General features: G+C 36.3%; 3 protein-coding genes across 3 annotated transcripts; all 3 read left to right on the top strand.

Annotated features, from left to right (window-relative positions):
* The first annotated feature begins 465 nt into the window (after nt 1-465).
* LOC107806468 (F-box protein At5g03100) lies at nt 466-5,896 on the top strand. Its single transcript, XM_016630623.2, has 3 exons — nt 466-1,500; nt 1,989-2,159; nt 5,143-5,896. Exons 1-3 carry the CDS (start codon nt 583-585, stop codon nt 5,446-5,448), a joined length of 1,395 nt encoding a protein of 464 aa, XP_016486109.2. The 5' UTR covers nt 466-582; the 3' UTR covers nt 5,449-5,896.
* A 1,733-nt stretch (nt 5,897-7,629) lies between these two features.
* On the top strand, nt 7,630-12,120 carry LOC107806466 (F-box protein At5g03100). Its single transcript, XM_075253333.1, is given in 4 exon segments — nt 7,630-7,980; nt 7,983-8,635; nt 10,174-10,347; nt 11,647-12,120. Coding segments are annotated over 4 exon segments (1,404 nt in total). The 5' UTR covers nt 7,630-7,712; the 3' UTR covers nt 11,956-12,120.
* A 139-nt stretch (nt 12,121-12,259) lies between these two features.
* Nucleotides 12,260-17,176, top strand: LOC107806467 (extra-large guanine nucleotide-binding protein 3-like). Its single transcript, XM_016630621.2, has 4 exons — nt 12,260-12,984; nt 13,078-13,164; nt 14,660-14,812; nt 16,662-17,176. The coding sequence occupies exons 1-4, from the start codon at nt 12,943-12,945 to the stop codon at nt 16,671-16,673; spliced, it is 294 nt and encodes a 97-aa protein (XP_016486107.2). The 5' UTR covers nt 12,260-12,942; the 3' UTR covers nt 16,674-17,176.
* The last annotated feature ends 1,004 nt before the right edge of the window (nt 17,177-18,180 follow it).

Genomic DNA, 18,180 nt, shown 5'->3' with positions numbered 1-18,180 from the left:
ACATAGTCCAAAATATAAATAGTCATAGATTATCTCAATTTACGTATTTCTGTATTTTTTTTTATTTTTTTCTATTATAGTTTTTAATGTTTAATTAATTTTTCACTTCCATATTCTAGCTAATATAGAAGAAAATCTATGAATGAATCAATATATAGATATAAATATTGATATACATATAGATACAAATATACATATAAATATAGATATATATAGATTAAATTTGTCTAAGATCTATTTAGATTATGTATAAGATTCATTAAATTACTTCCATTAATTATATTTCTATTTATAATTTTTAATAATTAATGTTATCTTAAAATTGCCAAGTGGCTTCATTTTAGCTTGCCACTTGGCTTAACCACATGCTTCACCACTCTTCTTTTAATATAATATAAATTTTAGGACAAAATAATATTGGCTAATATTTAAATAGCATCCTTGTCCAATCGGGTGACTGGTCAAAGCCCAATTACCCGAAATGCGCCCCCAACCCCTTGCGCACCCCGAAATCGGTGACAGACCCTTTGCTCTTACGCGGAAAAAGAAAACCCTTTGCTCTCCGAATTCAAACAAAGCTCCATGGAAATGCAGAGAAAAATCACGGCTAGAGAAGACCGACTTAGTAATTTGCCCGATGAAATTCTAATTCACATCCTCTCTATGTTGCCGAGGTGGCACAATAAAGAAGTTGTGAGAAGCAGCGTATTATCTAGACGGTGGAGATTTCTTTGGAAGTCCGTCCCAATATCACTCGATTTCGACTTCCCCATTCGTGAAAGCGAAAATGACAATCTCCTTTACCTGGCTTCCATTCATAGAGAGCTTTATTATTGGAGGAATTGCGAGAAAATACAGAAATTCAGGGTCTGGCGCCTTAGGTACGAGGATCGTTTTGCTAAAGATATTGATTTATGGGTACATTTTGCAATTAAAGTTGCTAATGTTGAAAGTTTTGCACTTGGAATTATCGATACAAATCACCAAAGATATGAGTTCCCTCAATTTGCATATAAAAATGCATCGTTGAGTTATTTGGCTTTACGGTACTGCCAACTCAACCCTACTGGTAGTGTTAATTGGAGTAGTCTCGTTTCTCTTTCACTTGGGTCTTTGCCTTTGACTGATGGTGTAATGGAAAAGGTATTATCTGGTTGCCCTAACTTGGAATGCTTGGAACTGGATAGTGTTTCGGGCATTCATCGTTTGGAAATCAGCTCTGTGAAGCTGACAAAATTGACCATACGCAATTACCTAAGTGAGAATCCTGACCTTTGGCTCGAAATATTAGCTCCGTATATTCAAAATTTGCAACTTTCTGGGTATTGCATTAACATATGTATCCGACAGAGAAATGTGGCTTCACTTGTCACTGCAGCCCTTCATTTAATTTTTGATTTTGGGAATCACGACTTGGAGAAGGAGGGTAGCTATTTGAAGGAACTTCTTCACGGTATTGCCCATGTCGAGAATCTTGAATTGGGTCCATGGTGCATCGAGGTTTATTCATACTCTTCTCTATCTTTTTTGTTTTGGGATTTCTTACTTGCTATTGAATCATCACTTTAGTAACATTAACAGTTCCGCTACTTAGGATAATCTGATAATTAAGTTGGTACGTACTAAAGAATTACATTCTCATGGCCAATATGGCTGGACAGTGGCAGCACGTTGAATTAAGACCTTTCCAACAAAATTTGGCTGATGAGCACTGAGAATAAAGAGTTTTGCAATGGACAGAACAAGAAGTAAAATTTGGATTGATTTACATTGATCATACTCTTTAAATCATGTGAATGGGGTTTTCCAAGTGTTTAGAAGTCCATCTTTGAATTTTCAAACCTATCATGAACACTAAGATGTGGCAAAACGCAGTCATCTAGTCCAAGCTGTTTTATGAATTATTCAACAATTTGCATTTCATTTATTAAGTATGTCATATTTCCTTGTTTTGACATACTGCGGTTTATGTATATTTTGTTTATAAGTTCCTGTCCGTACTGGAGTTGAAAGGGTGGCAGCCTCCACCATCAAACTGGAAATTCTTAGAACTTCCAGCCTTACAACAGTTGGACTTACCTGGACTTTGCAGCTTTCTCCCGTGTTCATTGGATCTTGAGGCATTGGTCATTGACTGGAGATACAATGATGAAGAAAGAGTAAGTTTCCGTTAGACCTTTATTTTTGTTACTTCATGTTATCCATATCAAACAACTATTGATGGCAGAAGAAAACAATACTTATTCCAACATATTTCTAATTTTAAGTATTTTATGAAAATAATCATAGTTTCTTAAGTTAGACCACCTTAGTGATATATTTTATAGATAATGATAAAAGGTTACAAAGAGGGGGATTGACTGCCTTACCTCTTCAAAAAAGGTAAGACTTGAACCGGTTTAATCCTCAAGTAAGGCGAAGATTGAGGAGGTTTAATCTTTGACAATAGTGTAGGAGATAAGCCTCTAAGGAGTAAGCAAAAAGAATTTCTGATTAGGAAGACTCCTATTTGCAGTGTGAAACATAGCTAGCCTACGTACTTAATGAGCTTTACAAGAATAACGTCTGGCTTGTGGAGACTTGCTACCCTGTATACTGTTTCCATAAGACTAATAGCCTGTTTGGCCAAGCTTCTTAAATCAGCTTATTTTGAGAATTACTTTTTTCGAAAGTGCTTTTTAAAAAAGTATTTTTGGTGAGAAGCAGTTTGTGTTTAGCTAATTACTTTTCAGCAGCCATTAATGTTTGACCAAGCTTTTAAAAAGTGCTTCTAAGAGCATGTTTGGCCAAGCTGTTGGGAGGCCAAAAGCGCTTTTTTGTCAAAAGAAGTATTTATTTGGAAATATGAGGTGTTTGGCAAAAATAGAAAAGTACTTTTGAGCAGCAGTAGAAGCAGTTTTTCTGCTTTTGGGAAGAAGCTACAAATTCTAGCTTCTTCCAAGTAGCAGAGGCAGAAAATTAATGTTTTCAAGACAAAAATATCTTTACCATAAAATTATATTTCCTAAATTATCCCTTATTAATTTAACCTTTACTTTTTTTTTTCTCTACCATCTTTTCTTCTTGTTTCTATTTTTACCGTGTTTTTATTCTTTGTTCTCTTATTCCTCTGCGGAATAATCTCTCTAATATAAATATATCTCTTCTTTTCCCTTTTGTTGTTTCTTCTTTTCTTCGTCTCCTACTACTCTTTGAAATAACAAGGCTAATCACCAAATTCAAGCATTTTCTTCATAAGGTATATGATTCTTTCTTTTATAATATACCAATATTATAGGATCTCCAGTTTGTAGTTTATTTGTACTTTTTTTGCGTGCATGCATATAATATAATTGACACAATGTAATACTACCTAGTTTGTTATTTTCTCAAGAATTGATAGTGTTTTTCATACAGGTAACATGTAAGCATATATGTTCCTACCAATATTACTGCTTTTATATACGTATATTTTATATTGATTAAAATCTGTAATACATATTACTTTATATTTTATATTCTAAGTACATAAAAATAAAAAATTAGTTAAATTATTTTATAATAAAAATTTAAAATTTCTCTTTTTAAATAATGCTAATTGTAAACAAACTTTTATTGTCCTTTATAGTAATTTGACACTCCAAAGTAGTTTTTGAAAAGATTGGCCAAACACAATTTGCTTATTAAATTTTGCAAAAAGTACTTCTCAAACAAATTGGCCAAACACAAACTGCTAATTTTCAAAAGTACTTTTCAAAATAAGTAGTTTTTGGCAGCTTGGTCCAAGGGACTCTAAGTTTATTTTTCTTAAAAGTGCTTTTGGGGAGAAACTATTTTTTTGTGCCTCACAAAAAATGCTTCTGCTTCTACTCAAAAGCACTTTTTTTTTCCTTCCAAAAGCTTGGCCAACACCTCAACTTTGAAAAAAAAGCACGGAGAAGCTTGGCCGAACATGCTATAGAAAAGAGAACAGGTGAGAGCAGTATTCTCAAGTATCATGTGAGCTCACAGAAGGTTCTAACCGGGAGGCTCCTCTTGTTGATTATTGGAGGTAAGTTTTGGGCCTTTTTCCCAATTTTGAAGGAAAGGAGCTTCCACTTGTCAACCCTTAAGTGCCCCCAACTTCTCTTGGTAGAGTTAAAGCTGAAATATTTCTTCTCTGCGTCTAATAGGTGGCTGTACCCAGCTGAAGAATCAGCCACACCATTGCTTCTCTGTGATAGTGTGTCACCCTGACTTTTTCACTTTGAATAAAGTCTTTAATCTCTTCAATAATAGGTTCATAGTGCCAAGAAGGTTTTGCAATTCCAGACAACATAAAACGATAAGTGAGAGTCAGCTTCCACCCAAATGTTTCTAATACAATGTTCAGGATAGCATTTAAGCCCATAAGAAAGTGCAAATGCTTCAGCCGTATTGTTTGTTCCATGGCCCAGGGGGGACTACATATGCCATAATAATATCACCAGAGTTCCTCACTATTCCGCCTCATCCACATTTTCCTTGGCCGTAACTTCCATCCATGTTTAGTTTTACCAATCGTAGATCAGTGTTACAATAATGCTTGTCCATCAAGGTGAGTATTTCTCAATGTGTTCAATGAAATTGCTCTAGGGAATTGGTAGTTCAAATTCTGGAAATTTCAATTGAATGCTGCTTTGCATGGATTTCAGAATCTGCTTTTTAGTGTTGAAAGTTGATGGTTTATTTTTGCTAAATCTGCTGCAGCAGCATGCGTATTGTTCCTTTTTTGTGTAAGAAATTTAGCGGAATTCTTTTGTTCTCTCAATTTTATTTTTCTCAAGAAAATAGTCCAGCTTGAGTTACTTTGGCAGAAATTTCATGTTGTCACTGTCAAAATTGATTCTACGAGTAAGTCAATTCTACAGACAACTTTTTTGTAGTTGTAGGAAAAAGATTTTTAACAAGGGATGTTACTCACCTTCATCCGAGGAGATACATGATCAACTTCAATTAAACTTTGAAACATTTTTTGTTGTTTGTGTGTACCACTTTGTAACGTTTTCTAAGCACTTGACATGTTCCTTGAATCTTAAAATTCGTCACCTCTTTTTTCTATCCACAATCAACTCCTTGGCATTCTACTTCCGTCTAAGATTCTAAGGAGAATAACTGGCTAATATACCGGATTCTTTCATGCAGGACCTACTGTCAAGGTACACAAATGAGGATGAACAGATCAGGAGGTTTGAAACACGTAATTTTAACTGCTCATTTCCAAATTTGAAGACCATCGAGATCATTAACTTTCATGGACCACTAAGTGAAAATAAGTCGCTGCTGCCATTGGTAAAATATTTTCTCAAGCATGCAACTGTGCTTGAAAAGTTCGTCATTGACGCCATATTCAAAGAGAGTGATATGCTGGATCATTTCGAAATGACACAGGAGTTACTAAGCTTTCCAAGATCCTCTCCGCAGGCTTCTGTTGTCTTTTCTTATCGATAATCTTTTGCCCCTCTCGTTTGTATTGATTGCAATATACTTAATAGCTGTTACTTTATGTCTGAAACTGACAAGAGTGGGTTGCTCTAGTGGTGAGCACCCTCCACTTTCAACCAAGAGGTTGTGAGTTCGAGTCATTCCAAAAGCATGGTGGGGAGTTGTTGGAGCGGGAGATGCCGAGGGTCTATCGGAAACAACCTCCCTACCCCAGGGTAGTGGTAAGGTTTGCGTACACACTACCCTCCTCAGACCCTACTAGTGAGATTATACTGGATTGTTGTTGTACTTTATGTTTGAAACTGGTTATGTAGCTGATAAACAAGGTTAGGATTGTACTTTTCAGTGTCCAAGGAGTTGTTGATATTTCTTCAGTCTAAGTAACAGCATGTTTATTCTCTAATCATCATGTAAGGGAGCCTTCTCTAATTGTTTTGGGATTTCTATTCTTATTGCAGAATCCTCATCTTTTTTTTATACAATTAAAATTAAGTTGAAAAATTATTTTGCGAAAATAGTATTTCAAGATTCATTACGTGTCCAAGGGCGTGTTTATGTTGGCCTATGTTATTATCTTAGCTCTTCAATGTTTATCTGGCAGGAGTTAAATAGTGTAAGACATATCTTGATATTTGTATGGGGCAAAGAAAAAGGGAAGTGAGATTACCCAAGCTTTGGTAGATCGAGTTACCCGGTACCTTAACATGAGCACGACAGACACTCGCTCCTTTTGATGGTTTTATTCCTTTGCTGTAATTTTCCTCATGTAATCCTTTTGTATGATCAATGCCTGTTGTAAAAGTTAGAGTGGCTTTTAGTGACATTAGCAGAATATCTTGTATGGTTTTATTCGTTTGCTGTAATTTCCCTTTTAAAGACTCTGAAATGTGTTCTCAAGATGAGCATTCTGGACACAAATGACCAATATTTTATAATATATTATACTGGAAAATTCTCATGTTCACAAGTCCCAGAAAAAATTCTTAGTTCAAGAAATTTTCTTCAAGATCTAATGAGTAGGGGCAATAAATAAAAGATACTTTCCTAGTTAGACTTTTGGTCTAATATTACTCTTTTCGTTAGGATTTCCCCCCCTTTATCCCTGATCGAACTCCAATTGAGGTGTAATTTAAACCATAGTTAAAAGTTGGGATAAAATTGAAAATTTTTTCCACGATTAGTGTGGTCATATGAAGTCAATGGAGAATCTCAAGCCAATAAGCTACGACTACATTATTTTATGATGAAGTTTTGCTAATCTCAAACGTAGGGCTGTCAAATCTGGCCCAAGCCCAAATAACACTTCCAATCTGTCCAATGTTGGACTGATAATTGACCCGCCCATTTGTTAAACTCAGCCCCTCTTAACCCAATCCATCTCAACCCAATTAACGTTTGGTTGATTTCTAGCCCAAATTGATCAATGAGTAATTTTAGGGGGTAATTTAAAATAACCAGATTTACAAATGGTCATTCAAAAATAGACCACAGTTTTAATAGTAATCGAAATTTAACCACTTTTCATGTAAAGATAAATCTGAACAAAAACATTGTTCAAAATTCGGAAAATACTCAGTATATTATACTAGAGTTCCAGCATAAGTATACTGGAACTCCAGCATAATATACTAAAAGTTTCAGTATAATATACCGGTCCAACATAATATGCTGGAAGTTCATACATATGTGCTCCAATCTCCAATATATTATGCTGGAACTTTCCGTGTGTTGGAGTTCCAGCATAATATGCTGGAAGTTCATACACAGGTGCATCGATCTCTAGTATATTATGCTGGACCGGTCTCTGTTGCAGCAAAATAGTGGCTATTTTTTAATGACTTTGCAAACGCTGCCTATTTTTGAATGACCAATCCGAAAACTGGCTAGCACGTGCTATTTTTACGTAATTTTACCAAAATATCTTAGATATGATTTGTTTTTGTTAATATGACCATAACAAAAGAAAAATAGTCTTATTTAGTAATTATAAAAAAATAAAACATATTAATTAAAGCAAAAATAAAACATATTAATTAAAGCTCGATAAGAATTTGGCGGATTGTGCTATCCTCAAATTTTAGTCCAACCAGACCTAGACGATGAAATTTTTAACCAAACCCAGTTAGCCGACTCCACTTACCCAATGGACCGACTGGTCAAAGCCCAATAATTACCCGAAATTCGCCCCTCCACCCCTCAGGCGCATCCCCTAAACTTCCATTTGCTCTCCAAATTCAAACAGCAAGCTCCCTCAAGTGAAAGTTGGACTCATGGAAATGCAGATGGAAATCACGGCTAGAGAAGACCGACTCAGTAATTTGCCCGACGCAATTCTAATTCACATCCTCTCTATGTTGCCGGGGTGGCACAATAAAGAAGTTGTGAGAAGCAGCGTATTATCTAGACGATGGAGGTTTCTTTGGAAGTCCGTCCCAATATCACTCCATTTTGACTTCCCCATTTGTGAAAGCGAAAATGAAAATCTCTTTTACCTGACTTCCATCCATAGAGAGCTTTATTATTGGAGGAATTGCCAGAAATCCGATCATTCAGGGTCTGGCGCCTTAGGTACGAGGATCGATTTGCTAAAGATACTGATTTGTGGGTACATTTTGCAATTAAAGTTGCCAGTGTTGAAAGTTTTGAACTTGGAATTATCGATACGAATCGCCAAAGATATGAGCTTCCTCAATTTGCATATAAAAATACTTCAGTGAGGAATTTGGCTTTATGGTACTGCCAACTCAACCCTTCTGGTAGTGTTAACTGGAGTAGTCTCGTTTCTCTTTCATTTGGGTGCCTGGAATTGACAGAGGGTGTCATAGAAAAAGTATTATCTGGTTGTCCTAACTTGGAGCGCTTGAACCTAGAAGGTGTTGGGGGAATTCATCATTTGGAAATCAGCTCTGTGAAGCTGAGAGAATTGATCATAGAAGATTATGCAAACGAGAATAATGACCTTGAGCTCGAAATATTAGCCCCCTATATTCAAACTTTGAAACTTTTTGGATACTGCAGTGAGATACGCATCCGGCAGAGAAATGTGGCTTCACTTGTCACTGCAGTCCTTCGGGTTAATTTTGCTTTTGATGATGTAGAAGGCAACTTAGATAAGGAGTGTAGATATTTGAAGGAGCTTCTTCAGAGCGTTGCCCATGTCGAAAATCTTGAATTGGGTCCTTGGTGCATCGAGGTTTATTCATACTCTTCACTATCTTTTTTGTTTTGAGACTTTTTACTTGCTATTGGATCATCACTTTAGTACCATTTACAGTGCAACTACCTAAGAAAAGGGCCAAAACTTCCCCTAACCTATTCGCTTTGGTTTAAAAATATCCTTCGTCCACCTATTTTGTTAAAATTGCCCTCGCCGTTAAAAATCTGGACCATTCATGCCCTTATTATGACGTGGCAATTGCTTATTGGTCAAAATTAAAAATCCCACTCTAACCCAAATCTAAATCTGATCCGTAAATAACCCACCCACGACCCATCTTAATCGTTCCAATCCGTTAAACCCTTTTAGCCCCTCAAACACCTGATTCCATACCCAACTCATGTTCTAATCGTTATTTAGGTTTCATTTGTCAAAATTTCATATTTTTTGTTTTTATTAATTTATTATTTGGTACCCTATCTTTTCCCTATGCTTCTTCCCCAACTTAATCACCGTCGACAGTTTTCCAACCAAATCACCGCCAACGAACTGTGAAGCTAATTTGCTCACATGATTTTAATTAACTCCAAAAAGCTACATGGTGGAACAACAAATATAACATTGGAAGAAAGATAACTTATTCAACCATAAAATCTTAAAATGAACTATCAATTTGATTCCAAAGAATACCAGATTTCACTCAGAAAATTGATTTTACAAAAAAAATATCAATTTAGAAATTAAATTAAGACCGAAAAATCTGAGTGGGAGAGGGAGATCCGTGGGTGTTGAAAGGTGAAGATCTGAAAGTTGAAAACGATGGTGGTCCTCTATCGGCAATGGTGAGTTATTGTGCTTTAGTCATGGAGGAGGATGATTAGAGAAAATGTGGAGTGGGAGGGTAGGGATGGAAGAGGAGAAGTTGAGAGGTGAAGTTAGGACATTTTAAAAAGCGGGTCATGGGTCGGGTATGGATGTTTTGGGTCATGGGGTGGGCTAATTAGTGGATGTGCGGTTTAATTTAAGCCAATAGGAAATTGACACATAATAAGTAATAAAAAATTTTCTTAATCAAAACAGGGCCTTTAGTTTCTAGGGATAAATGGGCCAGATTTTTAATGGTGAGAGCAGTTTTAACAAAATAGGTGGATGAGGGGTATTTTTAAACCAAAGCGAATAGGTTAGGGGCAGTTTTGGCCCTTTTCCATAGGTAATAAAGAATTATATTCTCATGGCCATTTGGTTGAACACTCGCAGCAGATTGAAGCAAGACCTTTGAACAAAAATTTTGGCTGAACGCTCCGAATAAAGAGTTTGCAATGGACAGAACAACATGTAAAATTTGGATTGATTTACATTGATCATACTATTTAAATCATGTGAATGGGTTTTTCCAAGTGTTTAAAAGTCCATCTTTGAATTTTCAAACCAACCATGAGCAATTGGATGTGGCAAAACGCAGTCGTGTAATCCAAGCTGCTTTTATGAATTATTCAACAGTTTGCATTTCATTTGTTAAGTATGTCATATTTTCTTAATTTGACATAATATGGTTTACCTATTTTGTTTATAAGTTCCTGTCCATTCTGGAGTTGAAAGGGTGGCATCCTCCACCATCAAGCCGGAAATTCTTAAAACTTAATGCAGCCTTAGAACAGTTGGACTTCCCTGGAGTTTGCAGCTTTCTACAGAGTTCATCGGATCTTGAGACATTGGTCATTGACTGGTGGTACGATTATGAAGAAAGAGTAAGTTTCCGTTAGACCTTTTTTTTCTTACTTCATGTTATCCATATCAAGCAACTATTGATGGAAGAAGAAAATGATTTTTGTATCAACATATTTTTAAGCTTAAGTACTTTAGGAAAATAATCATGATTTTTTTAATTTAGACCACCTTAATCTTAAGTACTTTAGGAAAAGAGGTAAGCTTTAGGTTTTTTTCCGGATTTTGGAGGAAAGGAGCTGCCACTTGTCAACCCTTAACTGCCCTCTAGCTTCTCTTGGTAATGAGTTAAAGCTGAAGTATTCTCTGTGTCCAAAAGGTGACTGTATCCAGCTAAAGAATCAGCCACACCATTGGCTTTTCTGTGACAATGTGTCACCTTGATTTCTTCACTCTGAATCAACTCTTTAATCTCTTCAATAATAGGTTCATAATGCCAAGAAGATTTTGCAACTCACATTCACGATAAGTAAGAGTCAGCTTCCACCCAAATGTTTCTAATACAATATTCAAGACACCTTGTAAGCACATAGGAAAGTGCAAATGCTTCAGTGATTTAGTTTGTCCATGGCATAGTGGGACTGCATATGCCAATAATAATATCACCGAAAGAGTTCTCGCCATGCCACCTGGTCAACATTGTCCTTGTCCACAACTGCCATCCACGCCTAGTTTTACTACCGATCTTAGATCAGTGTTGCACTATTTTACAATAATGCTTGTCCATCGAGGTGAATATTTCTCAATGTGTTCAATGAAATTGCTCCAGGGAATTGGTAGTTCAAATTCTGGAAATTTCAACTAATGCTGCTTTGCATGGATTTCAAAATCTGCTTTTTAATGTTGAAAGTTGATGGTTTCTCTTTGCTAAATCTGCTGCAGCAGCTTGCTTATTGTTTCATTTTTGTGTAAGACATTTAGCGGAACTCTTTTTTTCTCTCAATTTATTTTTCTCAAGAACATAGTCCAACTTGTGCTGCTTTGGCAGAAATTTCATGTTGTTACTATCTAAATTGATTCTATGAGTAACTCAATTCTATAGTCTAGCTTTTTTTGTAGTTGTAGGAAAAAGTTTTTTAACAAGGGATAGTACTCAGCTTCACCGAGGTGATACAAGATCAACTTCAATGAAGCTTTAAAACTTTTTTTTTTGTTGTTTCTGTATACCACTTTGTAACATTTTCCAAGCACTTGACATGCTCCATGAATTTAAAAATTCATCACATTTTTAATTCTATCCACAGTCAACTCCTTGGCTTGCTACTTCCATCTAAGATTCTAAGGAGAATAAGTGGCTAATATAACGGATTCCTTTCATGCAGAACCTGCTGTCAAGGTACACAAATGAGGATGAACAGAGCAGGAAGTTTGAAACATGTAATTTTAACTGCTCATTTCCACATCTGAAGACCATCGAGATCATTAACTTTCATGGACCACTTAGTGAAAATAAGTCTCTTCTTCCATTGGTGAAATATTTTCTCAAGCATGCAACTGTGCTCGAAAAGTTCGTTATTGACGCCATATTCGGAGGGAGTGATGTGTCTCCGGATTATGTTAAAATGACACAGCAGTTCCTAAGCTTTCCAAGATCCTCTCCGCATGCTTCAGTTGTCTTTTCTTATCAATAATCTTTGGCCCCTCTCGTTTGCATTGATTGCAACATACTAAACAGCTGTAACTTTATGTTTGAAACTGGTTTATAGCTGATAGACGAGGTCAGGATTGTACCTGTCAGCATCCAAGGAGTTGTTAATTGTTGTTCATGTCTAAGTAACAGTGTGTTTATTCTGTGATCATCTCTTAAGAAAGCTTGCTCTAATTTTTTTGTGATTTCTATTCATATTCCTGAATCTTGATAATGTTTTTATACTATGAAAATTTTAGTAAAAATCATTTTGCGAAAATAGTATATCATGATTCATTATGTGTTCAAGGACATACTTCTTTGCCTATGTTATTTTTATTTGGTGCCAATGAAATCTTTAAAGTATTTTAGTTCTCCACCAACCTTCCGCCAATTAGAATAGTTTCTTTTCTCAATGAAAAACTGGAGGGAGATTGTGAGGAGGATTAGCCCCTCTATCTCCACAAGGTAGGGGTAAGGTCTGCGTACACACTACCCTCCACCGACCCCACTATGTGGGATTATACTGAGTATGTTGTTGTTATTGTATTGTGAGGAGGATTCTTGCTCCAGGAGTTCCCCTCACTAAAGAAGGTGCTCACATGGATTACTTAGTAGTTAGAGTATTTTGATCGTCCAATATTATGAGCTTCCTAGAATAGAGCCCCTTGATATTGAATTCTGGTGCAATTCCCAGAGCATCTAGCGAGATCTCTTTCCATATCAAGAATATCCGCAGGCAGGGACGTCGCACCTGTTATGGAGCCAATCCAGTTGGACGTATCTCAGATTGCTGCTGTGACCAGTCGACCAAGTCAATGTCCAAGCATTTCGGATGGTTCAGAGTCCCAGGTGTCTGAGCACAGCCCCTCCGAGAATGCTGCAAGACGTTCTGCCAATGAGGGGAGAAGACCCCTATGGTCATTTTTCAATACTATTAATAGATCTGAATCAAAAGTGGTAGACATTGAGAATCAAGTCTTTCCAGAGTATGTTGGACTTCCAAGGAAAGGAATCTGGACTTTGGGGAGAGGTAACTTTGTTGTTGAAGTTTAACTAATTTTTCATTGTAATCCCTATCGGGAAGTAAGAAAGCTAATGCAGCTTTGGCTTCTTAATTTAACAGGAAGGAGAAAACCCCGACAGAATTGTGAATTCAGACCTGAATTTTACTGGGAAACTTAGTCTGCATGCAAGCAATGGAACCACACAGGTCTATATTAGTGGCTGAGAGATAACTAAACTGGAACTTAAGGTTCTGAAGTTATGTTGTTTGTACTACAACTAAGTTTCCGTTCATATTTTGGGGCAATAACTTGTCCTAGAACCATTACTGTCCACTATTTAAATCCTAAGCTAATGGTTACCTTCTAATTACTATCCAAAGTTTATGTCTTTGCACTTGAAGTTTTCCTGTTTTTACGTGGTGAAAGATATCTCCTCTTTTTTACTTGAAGTTTATGTCGCTTATTGTCATGCTGTTTCTTTTATGGATATCTTTCACCAAGTGTTTCTCGAACTGAGGGTCTATCTGAAACAGCCTCTCTACCCCCTCGGGTAGAGGTAAGGTCTGCGTACACACTACCCTCCTCAGACCCCACTTATGGGATTATACTGGGTAGTCGTCGTTGTTGTTGTTTCACCAAGTTTTGGTTGCAGCATTAATTTTTTCTTACCCTATTACTGCTGCAATCAGTTGTTCTTGGTTTGTCCTTCAAAAATGTTGGCTAGTTTTAGGGATATGCTGTGAAGTTACTGAAATATACATCCAAGTAATCATTTATATCCGACAAGAGTGGGTTGCTCTAGTGGTGAGCACCCTTCACTTCCAACCAAGAGGTTGTGAGTTCGAGTCACCCCAAGAGTAATCATTTAAGCTAGCAATCATTTAAGAGGTTGTGGGGAGTTCTTGGAGGAAGGGGAAAAAAGTAATCATTTATATCTCTGATATTATTGTTCTAAGAGTGAGTTGGAAATGGAATGTGCCTTATGTTTTATAACTGTTGTCGTTTTTAAGCTGCCAAACTATAAAGTTGGTTTCCTAGTCGTAATTCATTGTGATTTTGCTATCTTACTTTTTTTATTTATTGATGAAGTAAGAGAATTTTCTAGATGTATGCAAGAAGTACTGGCTGCCTATTTGGCAGGAATCTAGTACCTGTTTTAGTAGATTGCAGTTGTCTTTTTCAGAAATGATAGATAGCATTAATTGACGAGGAAAGTCTCGTATTACCTTAGTCTTTGCTGTCTTGGAAATCTTTGAAGGATGTATTATGTTCGAGATTTTACCTAATTCACCAGAAAACAAAAGTTCAATAGGGAAATAAAGCTATAAAAGAAGCTGCATACTTGGAAAAGCAGAGTCCAGTGATGCTGATATGAGATGTTTATTTGACAAAGTTATGTACATTCAGCTATGGCTCTTGGGAAAATGTCTCTTATAGTCTTATTAAACTGGAACTGTTTACAACAGCTTTTCTGCAGTGAATCGTTTTTATCTTTTATTTCAGCTTGCAAATGTGCAATGTCGACATGCCACTAACTTTTGGGTCGCAACAGGGAAGAAGGCCAAAGTAATATTCAGGGTGACATATGGGAAAAGATAGCAATAAAAAGTTGATTTAGACTGCACTTTGTCTCTGATATTTTGGCTAGTCGGTTATTAATTATCTACAATTTGTTCGTTTACGCGCTTTATCTGCTCGCAGTTATCCTTGCCGGTACCTCATGGTCGGCCCCATGGATGGAGAGATGAACCTAGCAATTATAATACTATTCCTAATAATTTAGAGCAAAAAAGTTTTCAGAAGCAGCTTTTACTTGGACTTGAAAATTCAAGAACAAGCATTATTTTCAAACAGGTATTGCCTTTTCGGATCTATCTAAGTTATTTATTGCATACCACTTGTTAGAAGAAACATGTGTTCTTCATTAATCTTTTTTATAGCTTAAGTCAAGCTTCTATATGTGGCATCTCTAAGAAATTTTCGTGAAAATTTCTGTTGTGTTTCTGCGTATGCAAACATTCTAAGATGTCCATATACAGCTTGCTCATTTGTCTGTTGACTCTTCCTCGTTTGTTTAAGAGAAGGAAACTGCTTTGATCACACAATCATTTGGTGCAAGTAAATTTGTTTGCATTATATTGAAGGTTGTTTTTCCTGCTCCACACCAAAAACATATGACTAAGTGTGAGAATGAAATGGTATCCAATCATATTCCCGTAACCGAGGGACGGATTTATGTGGAGGGATGGTGGGGTACATGCACCCATGTTCCTCTCCCTAGGCTATGTATAAAGTACTAGTAATTTTTTCAATTATGTGGGTAAATATATATGTGACCACCCATGCTCAAGCGACTCGTGTGGTGCAGTGTGACCTAAGTTGCTCGGACCTAAGTTCCTCGGATTCGGCAAAATCTAAATTTTAAGATTTGGAGGTGCAGATCCGGATATGGATACGTGGTGCGGTGATTCGGCTAATAAAAATAGAGCTATAAAAATATTGTATTTGCTATATTCCGTGAAAAACTTACATGAATATTATAGAATTCAATCTTTCATTCTCCAAGATGGACATTATTCTTTCATTGTCCTAAATCTGTTTTATTTTTGATTTTGGGAAATCAAAATCTCAATTTTTCTCCCAAGTTTGTTGATGGACTCCGGTCAAAGTGTCCGAAGTCAGTTGACCGAATCCGGGAAGTATCCCGTTGCCGCCCCCGTCTCGTATTGGGACAGGGACGACACCAAAATCGAAGAGTCCGCGCAACTTAGGTGGTGACTAAGTTCCCTTCTTGTCTCCTTTTTGTCCTCAAGGCCAGTGGTTAGATCCCCATACAATTCTATTTGATTAATTCCCTTTATAATTAATTAATAAATAAATTCTCAATTCCGCATGCCCTTTTCAATGAACAACAAATCCTTGCACACTTTTCTTCTTTCCAATTAATGAACAAACACGTTTTTTTTACTTTCTTAAAATTCCCTTTTGCGTACGTCTTTTTTATTTTTCTTCTCTTAATCATTCTTTTGAGTACAAAACTTTGAAATCCCTAAAAACAGAGTACTCATGACTCGTCTCTGAGGCTCTCTGTGGATTCAAATCAGCAAAATCCCCTGCGCAATATTAAGCGCCGCTTTTAAAAACTTTTTTGAATGATCGTTTAGTTTGCTATATATAACGTGAGATATTTAAAACTATAAGTAATGATGCTATTATTGACCGTTTTCAAAGTGTAAAAACTCATCGAGGACAATTGTAAAGTGAATGATATTTTTTTGCGAATATAATATTAATATAGTTTGCCCGTCAACTTGTCGTCATCATAAAATTTTATATAATGTAAAGATAATAGTGCACCCATAGTATTAAAATCATGAATACGTGTCTGCTGTAACCTCTGATACAAGCCATGCACATATGAAACAATCATAGAACTTTTTTCTTCTTCCAACCCTATTTATATGATTTTTCCATCTTTGAATGTGCCAAGATATTCACTATTCCTATAATAATACTATTCTATACAACTTTCAAGAATTCTATCCATCTAACAGTTCATATTTTAAACTTTGATGCATGTTCTCTTTCGAACTAACTTTTCAACCATTATTTTAATGTTTTTGTTCCAATACCATAATATAAAGTGAAATTAACATCTTAAACTCCATGTTCCATCAATGTCGTTATATAAAATGTATGGAAGGAATATCATTAATAAGAAGAAGCTGAGGCTTGGACGGTAGCAGCAGACATTTGGAACATGTTCCTGTCAATTTTTGGGATAGCCTGAGTCATGCCTAGCTCCATCAAAGATGCATATGAAAGTTGGTGCTCTTGGAAAGTTGGAAAACCCATCAAAAAGACATGGTTAATGGTACATGCCTCAATCTTTTGGTGTATATGGAAGGAACGAAACGATAGGTGTTTTGATGGGATCTCAACTTCAAATCATGCTCTTAAAGCTAAATGTTTAGTGGATTTATTTAGCTGGCTTAACCAATCTCCTGTATCTAGCTGTGAACAACTTTTGGAAGGTATATGCTCTCTAGTTATAGATTAATCTTTGTATTGAGCAGTCACCTTTTTCCTTCTTGTAAATTTTTGTCTGCATCTTCTTGCTGCCTTTAATGAAAACTTATTACTTCATCAAAAAAAAAAAGCTGAGGCTTGGACAAAAGAGTGAAATCCTTCATATTGCGTGCAACGCTGGCTGGATTTCTTCCTAACCTGAGCTTCTTACTTGCCTTCTTGAAGGACAATTCAGCGCATGGTTTAGATGGTCGACTTCCTGATTGGCCATGTATAGGAGATTGGTCTGAAAGTGTGATGAGAAGTGTGGGCCAGTATAATCCATTTAAACATGATTGACAACTTCCTCACTTCTGGCAATCCCTGGATGAGGTTGTGCCAATATGGATAAAATAAGAGATCTCAATACTATGTTCCTTTTGGCTTTAATCGGGATGATAGTTTTCTGGAGACCTATCTCTGGGCAGCTTGAAAGAAGTGCCTCTACAGGCAACCCAAATTGAATCAAAATCCAGGAATCTTATGGTATATTACGAATTAGAACCAATGTTCTTTAAACATATGTGGACATTGTTTTGGGATAGAACAAAGAAAAAACTGAAGATCCAAGTTTAAGACAAAACGAGTATTTGATCTGGATTTCAGTTCCTCTTCTCCTTCTTGACTCTGTCTATCCTTCTTCCTCGCCGTGTCGAATATTGCATTTTGCTGGTGAAACGAAATATATTGGTTAATGTTGACTTTCCTTTGTCATTAAGTTCGTAGTTGTACTTCTTTTCTTTCTATTGTTACATATACTCAATTTCTTCTATTCTACAACCTTACTGATCAGGCAAATCTTTTGAATGGAAACAAGTTAACTGCTGATTAACTGCTGAAAAAGTTTAAGATATCAAGCTGATGATTCAAAGCAACATGTACAAGTATTTGAGCATTCTTCTTGATGGAAAGGAGCGTTTTGAGTAGGAAGCTTTGTCAACAATAAAGATGGAAGGTTCTGTCAAATAAATCTCTAAAAGTAGTGATAAAGACTGCTATGTTTTCACAAAGTACTTTTCCCAGTTGGGTAGTGTAGTGATCATACCCCACTGACAAGAGGGGTTGCTCAGATGGTCAGCACCGCCCACCTACAACCCTAGGGTCGTGGGTTTGAGTCACTAAAGAAGCAATAGCTCCAACAAAGGAGATCAAAG

This window comes from Nicotiana tabacum, chromosome 5 (assembly GCF_000715075.1).
Source record: "Nicotiana tabacum cultivar K326 chromosome 5, ASM71507v2, whole genome shotgun sequence".
Lineage (NCBI taxonomy): Eukaryota > Viridiplantae > Streptophyta > Magnoliopsida > Solanales > Solanaceae > Nicotiana > Nicotiana tabacum.
The sequence above is the reverse complement of the archived record's forward strand: the minus strand, read 5'-3'. Positions and strand labels throughout refer to the sequence as shown.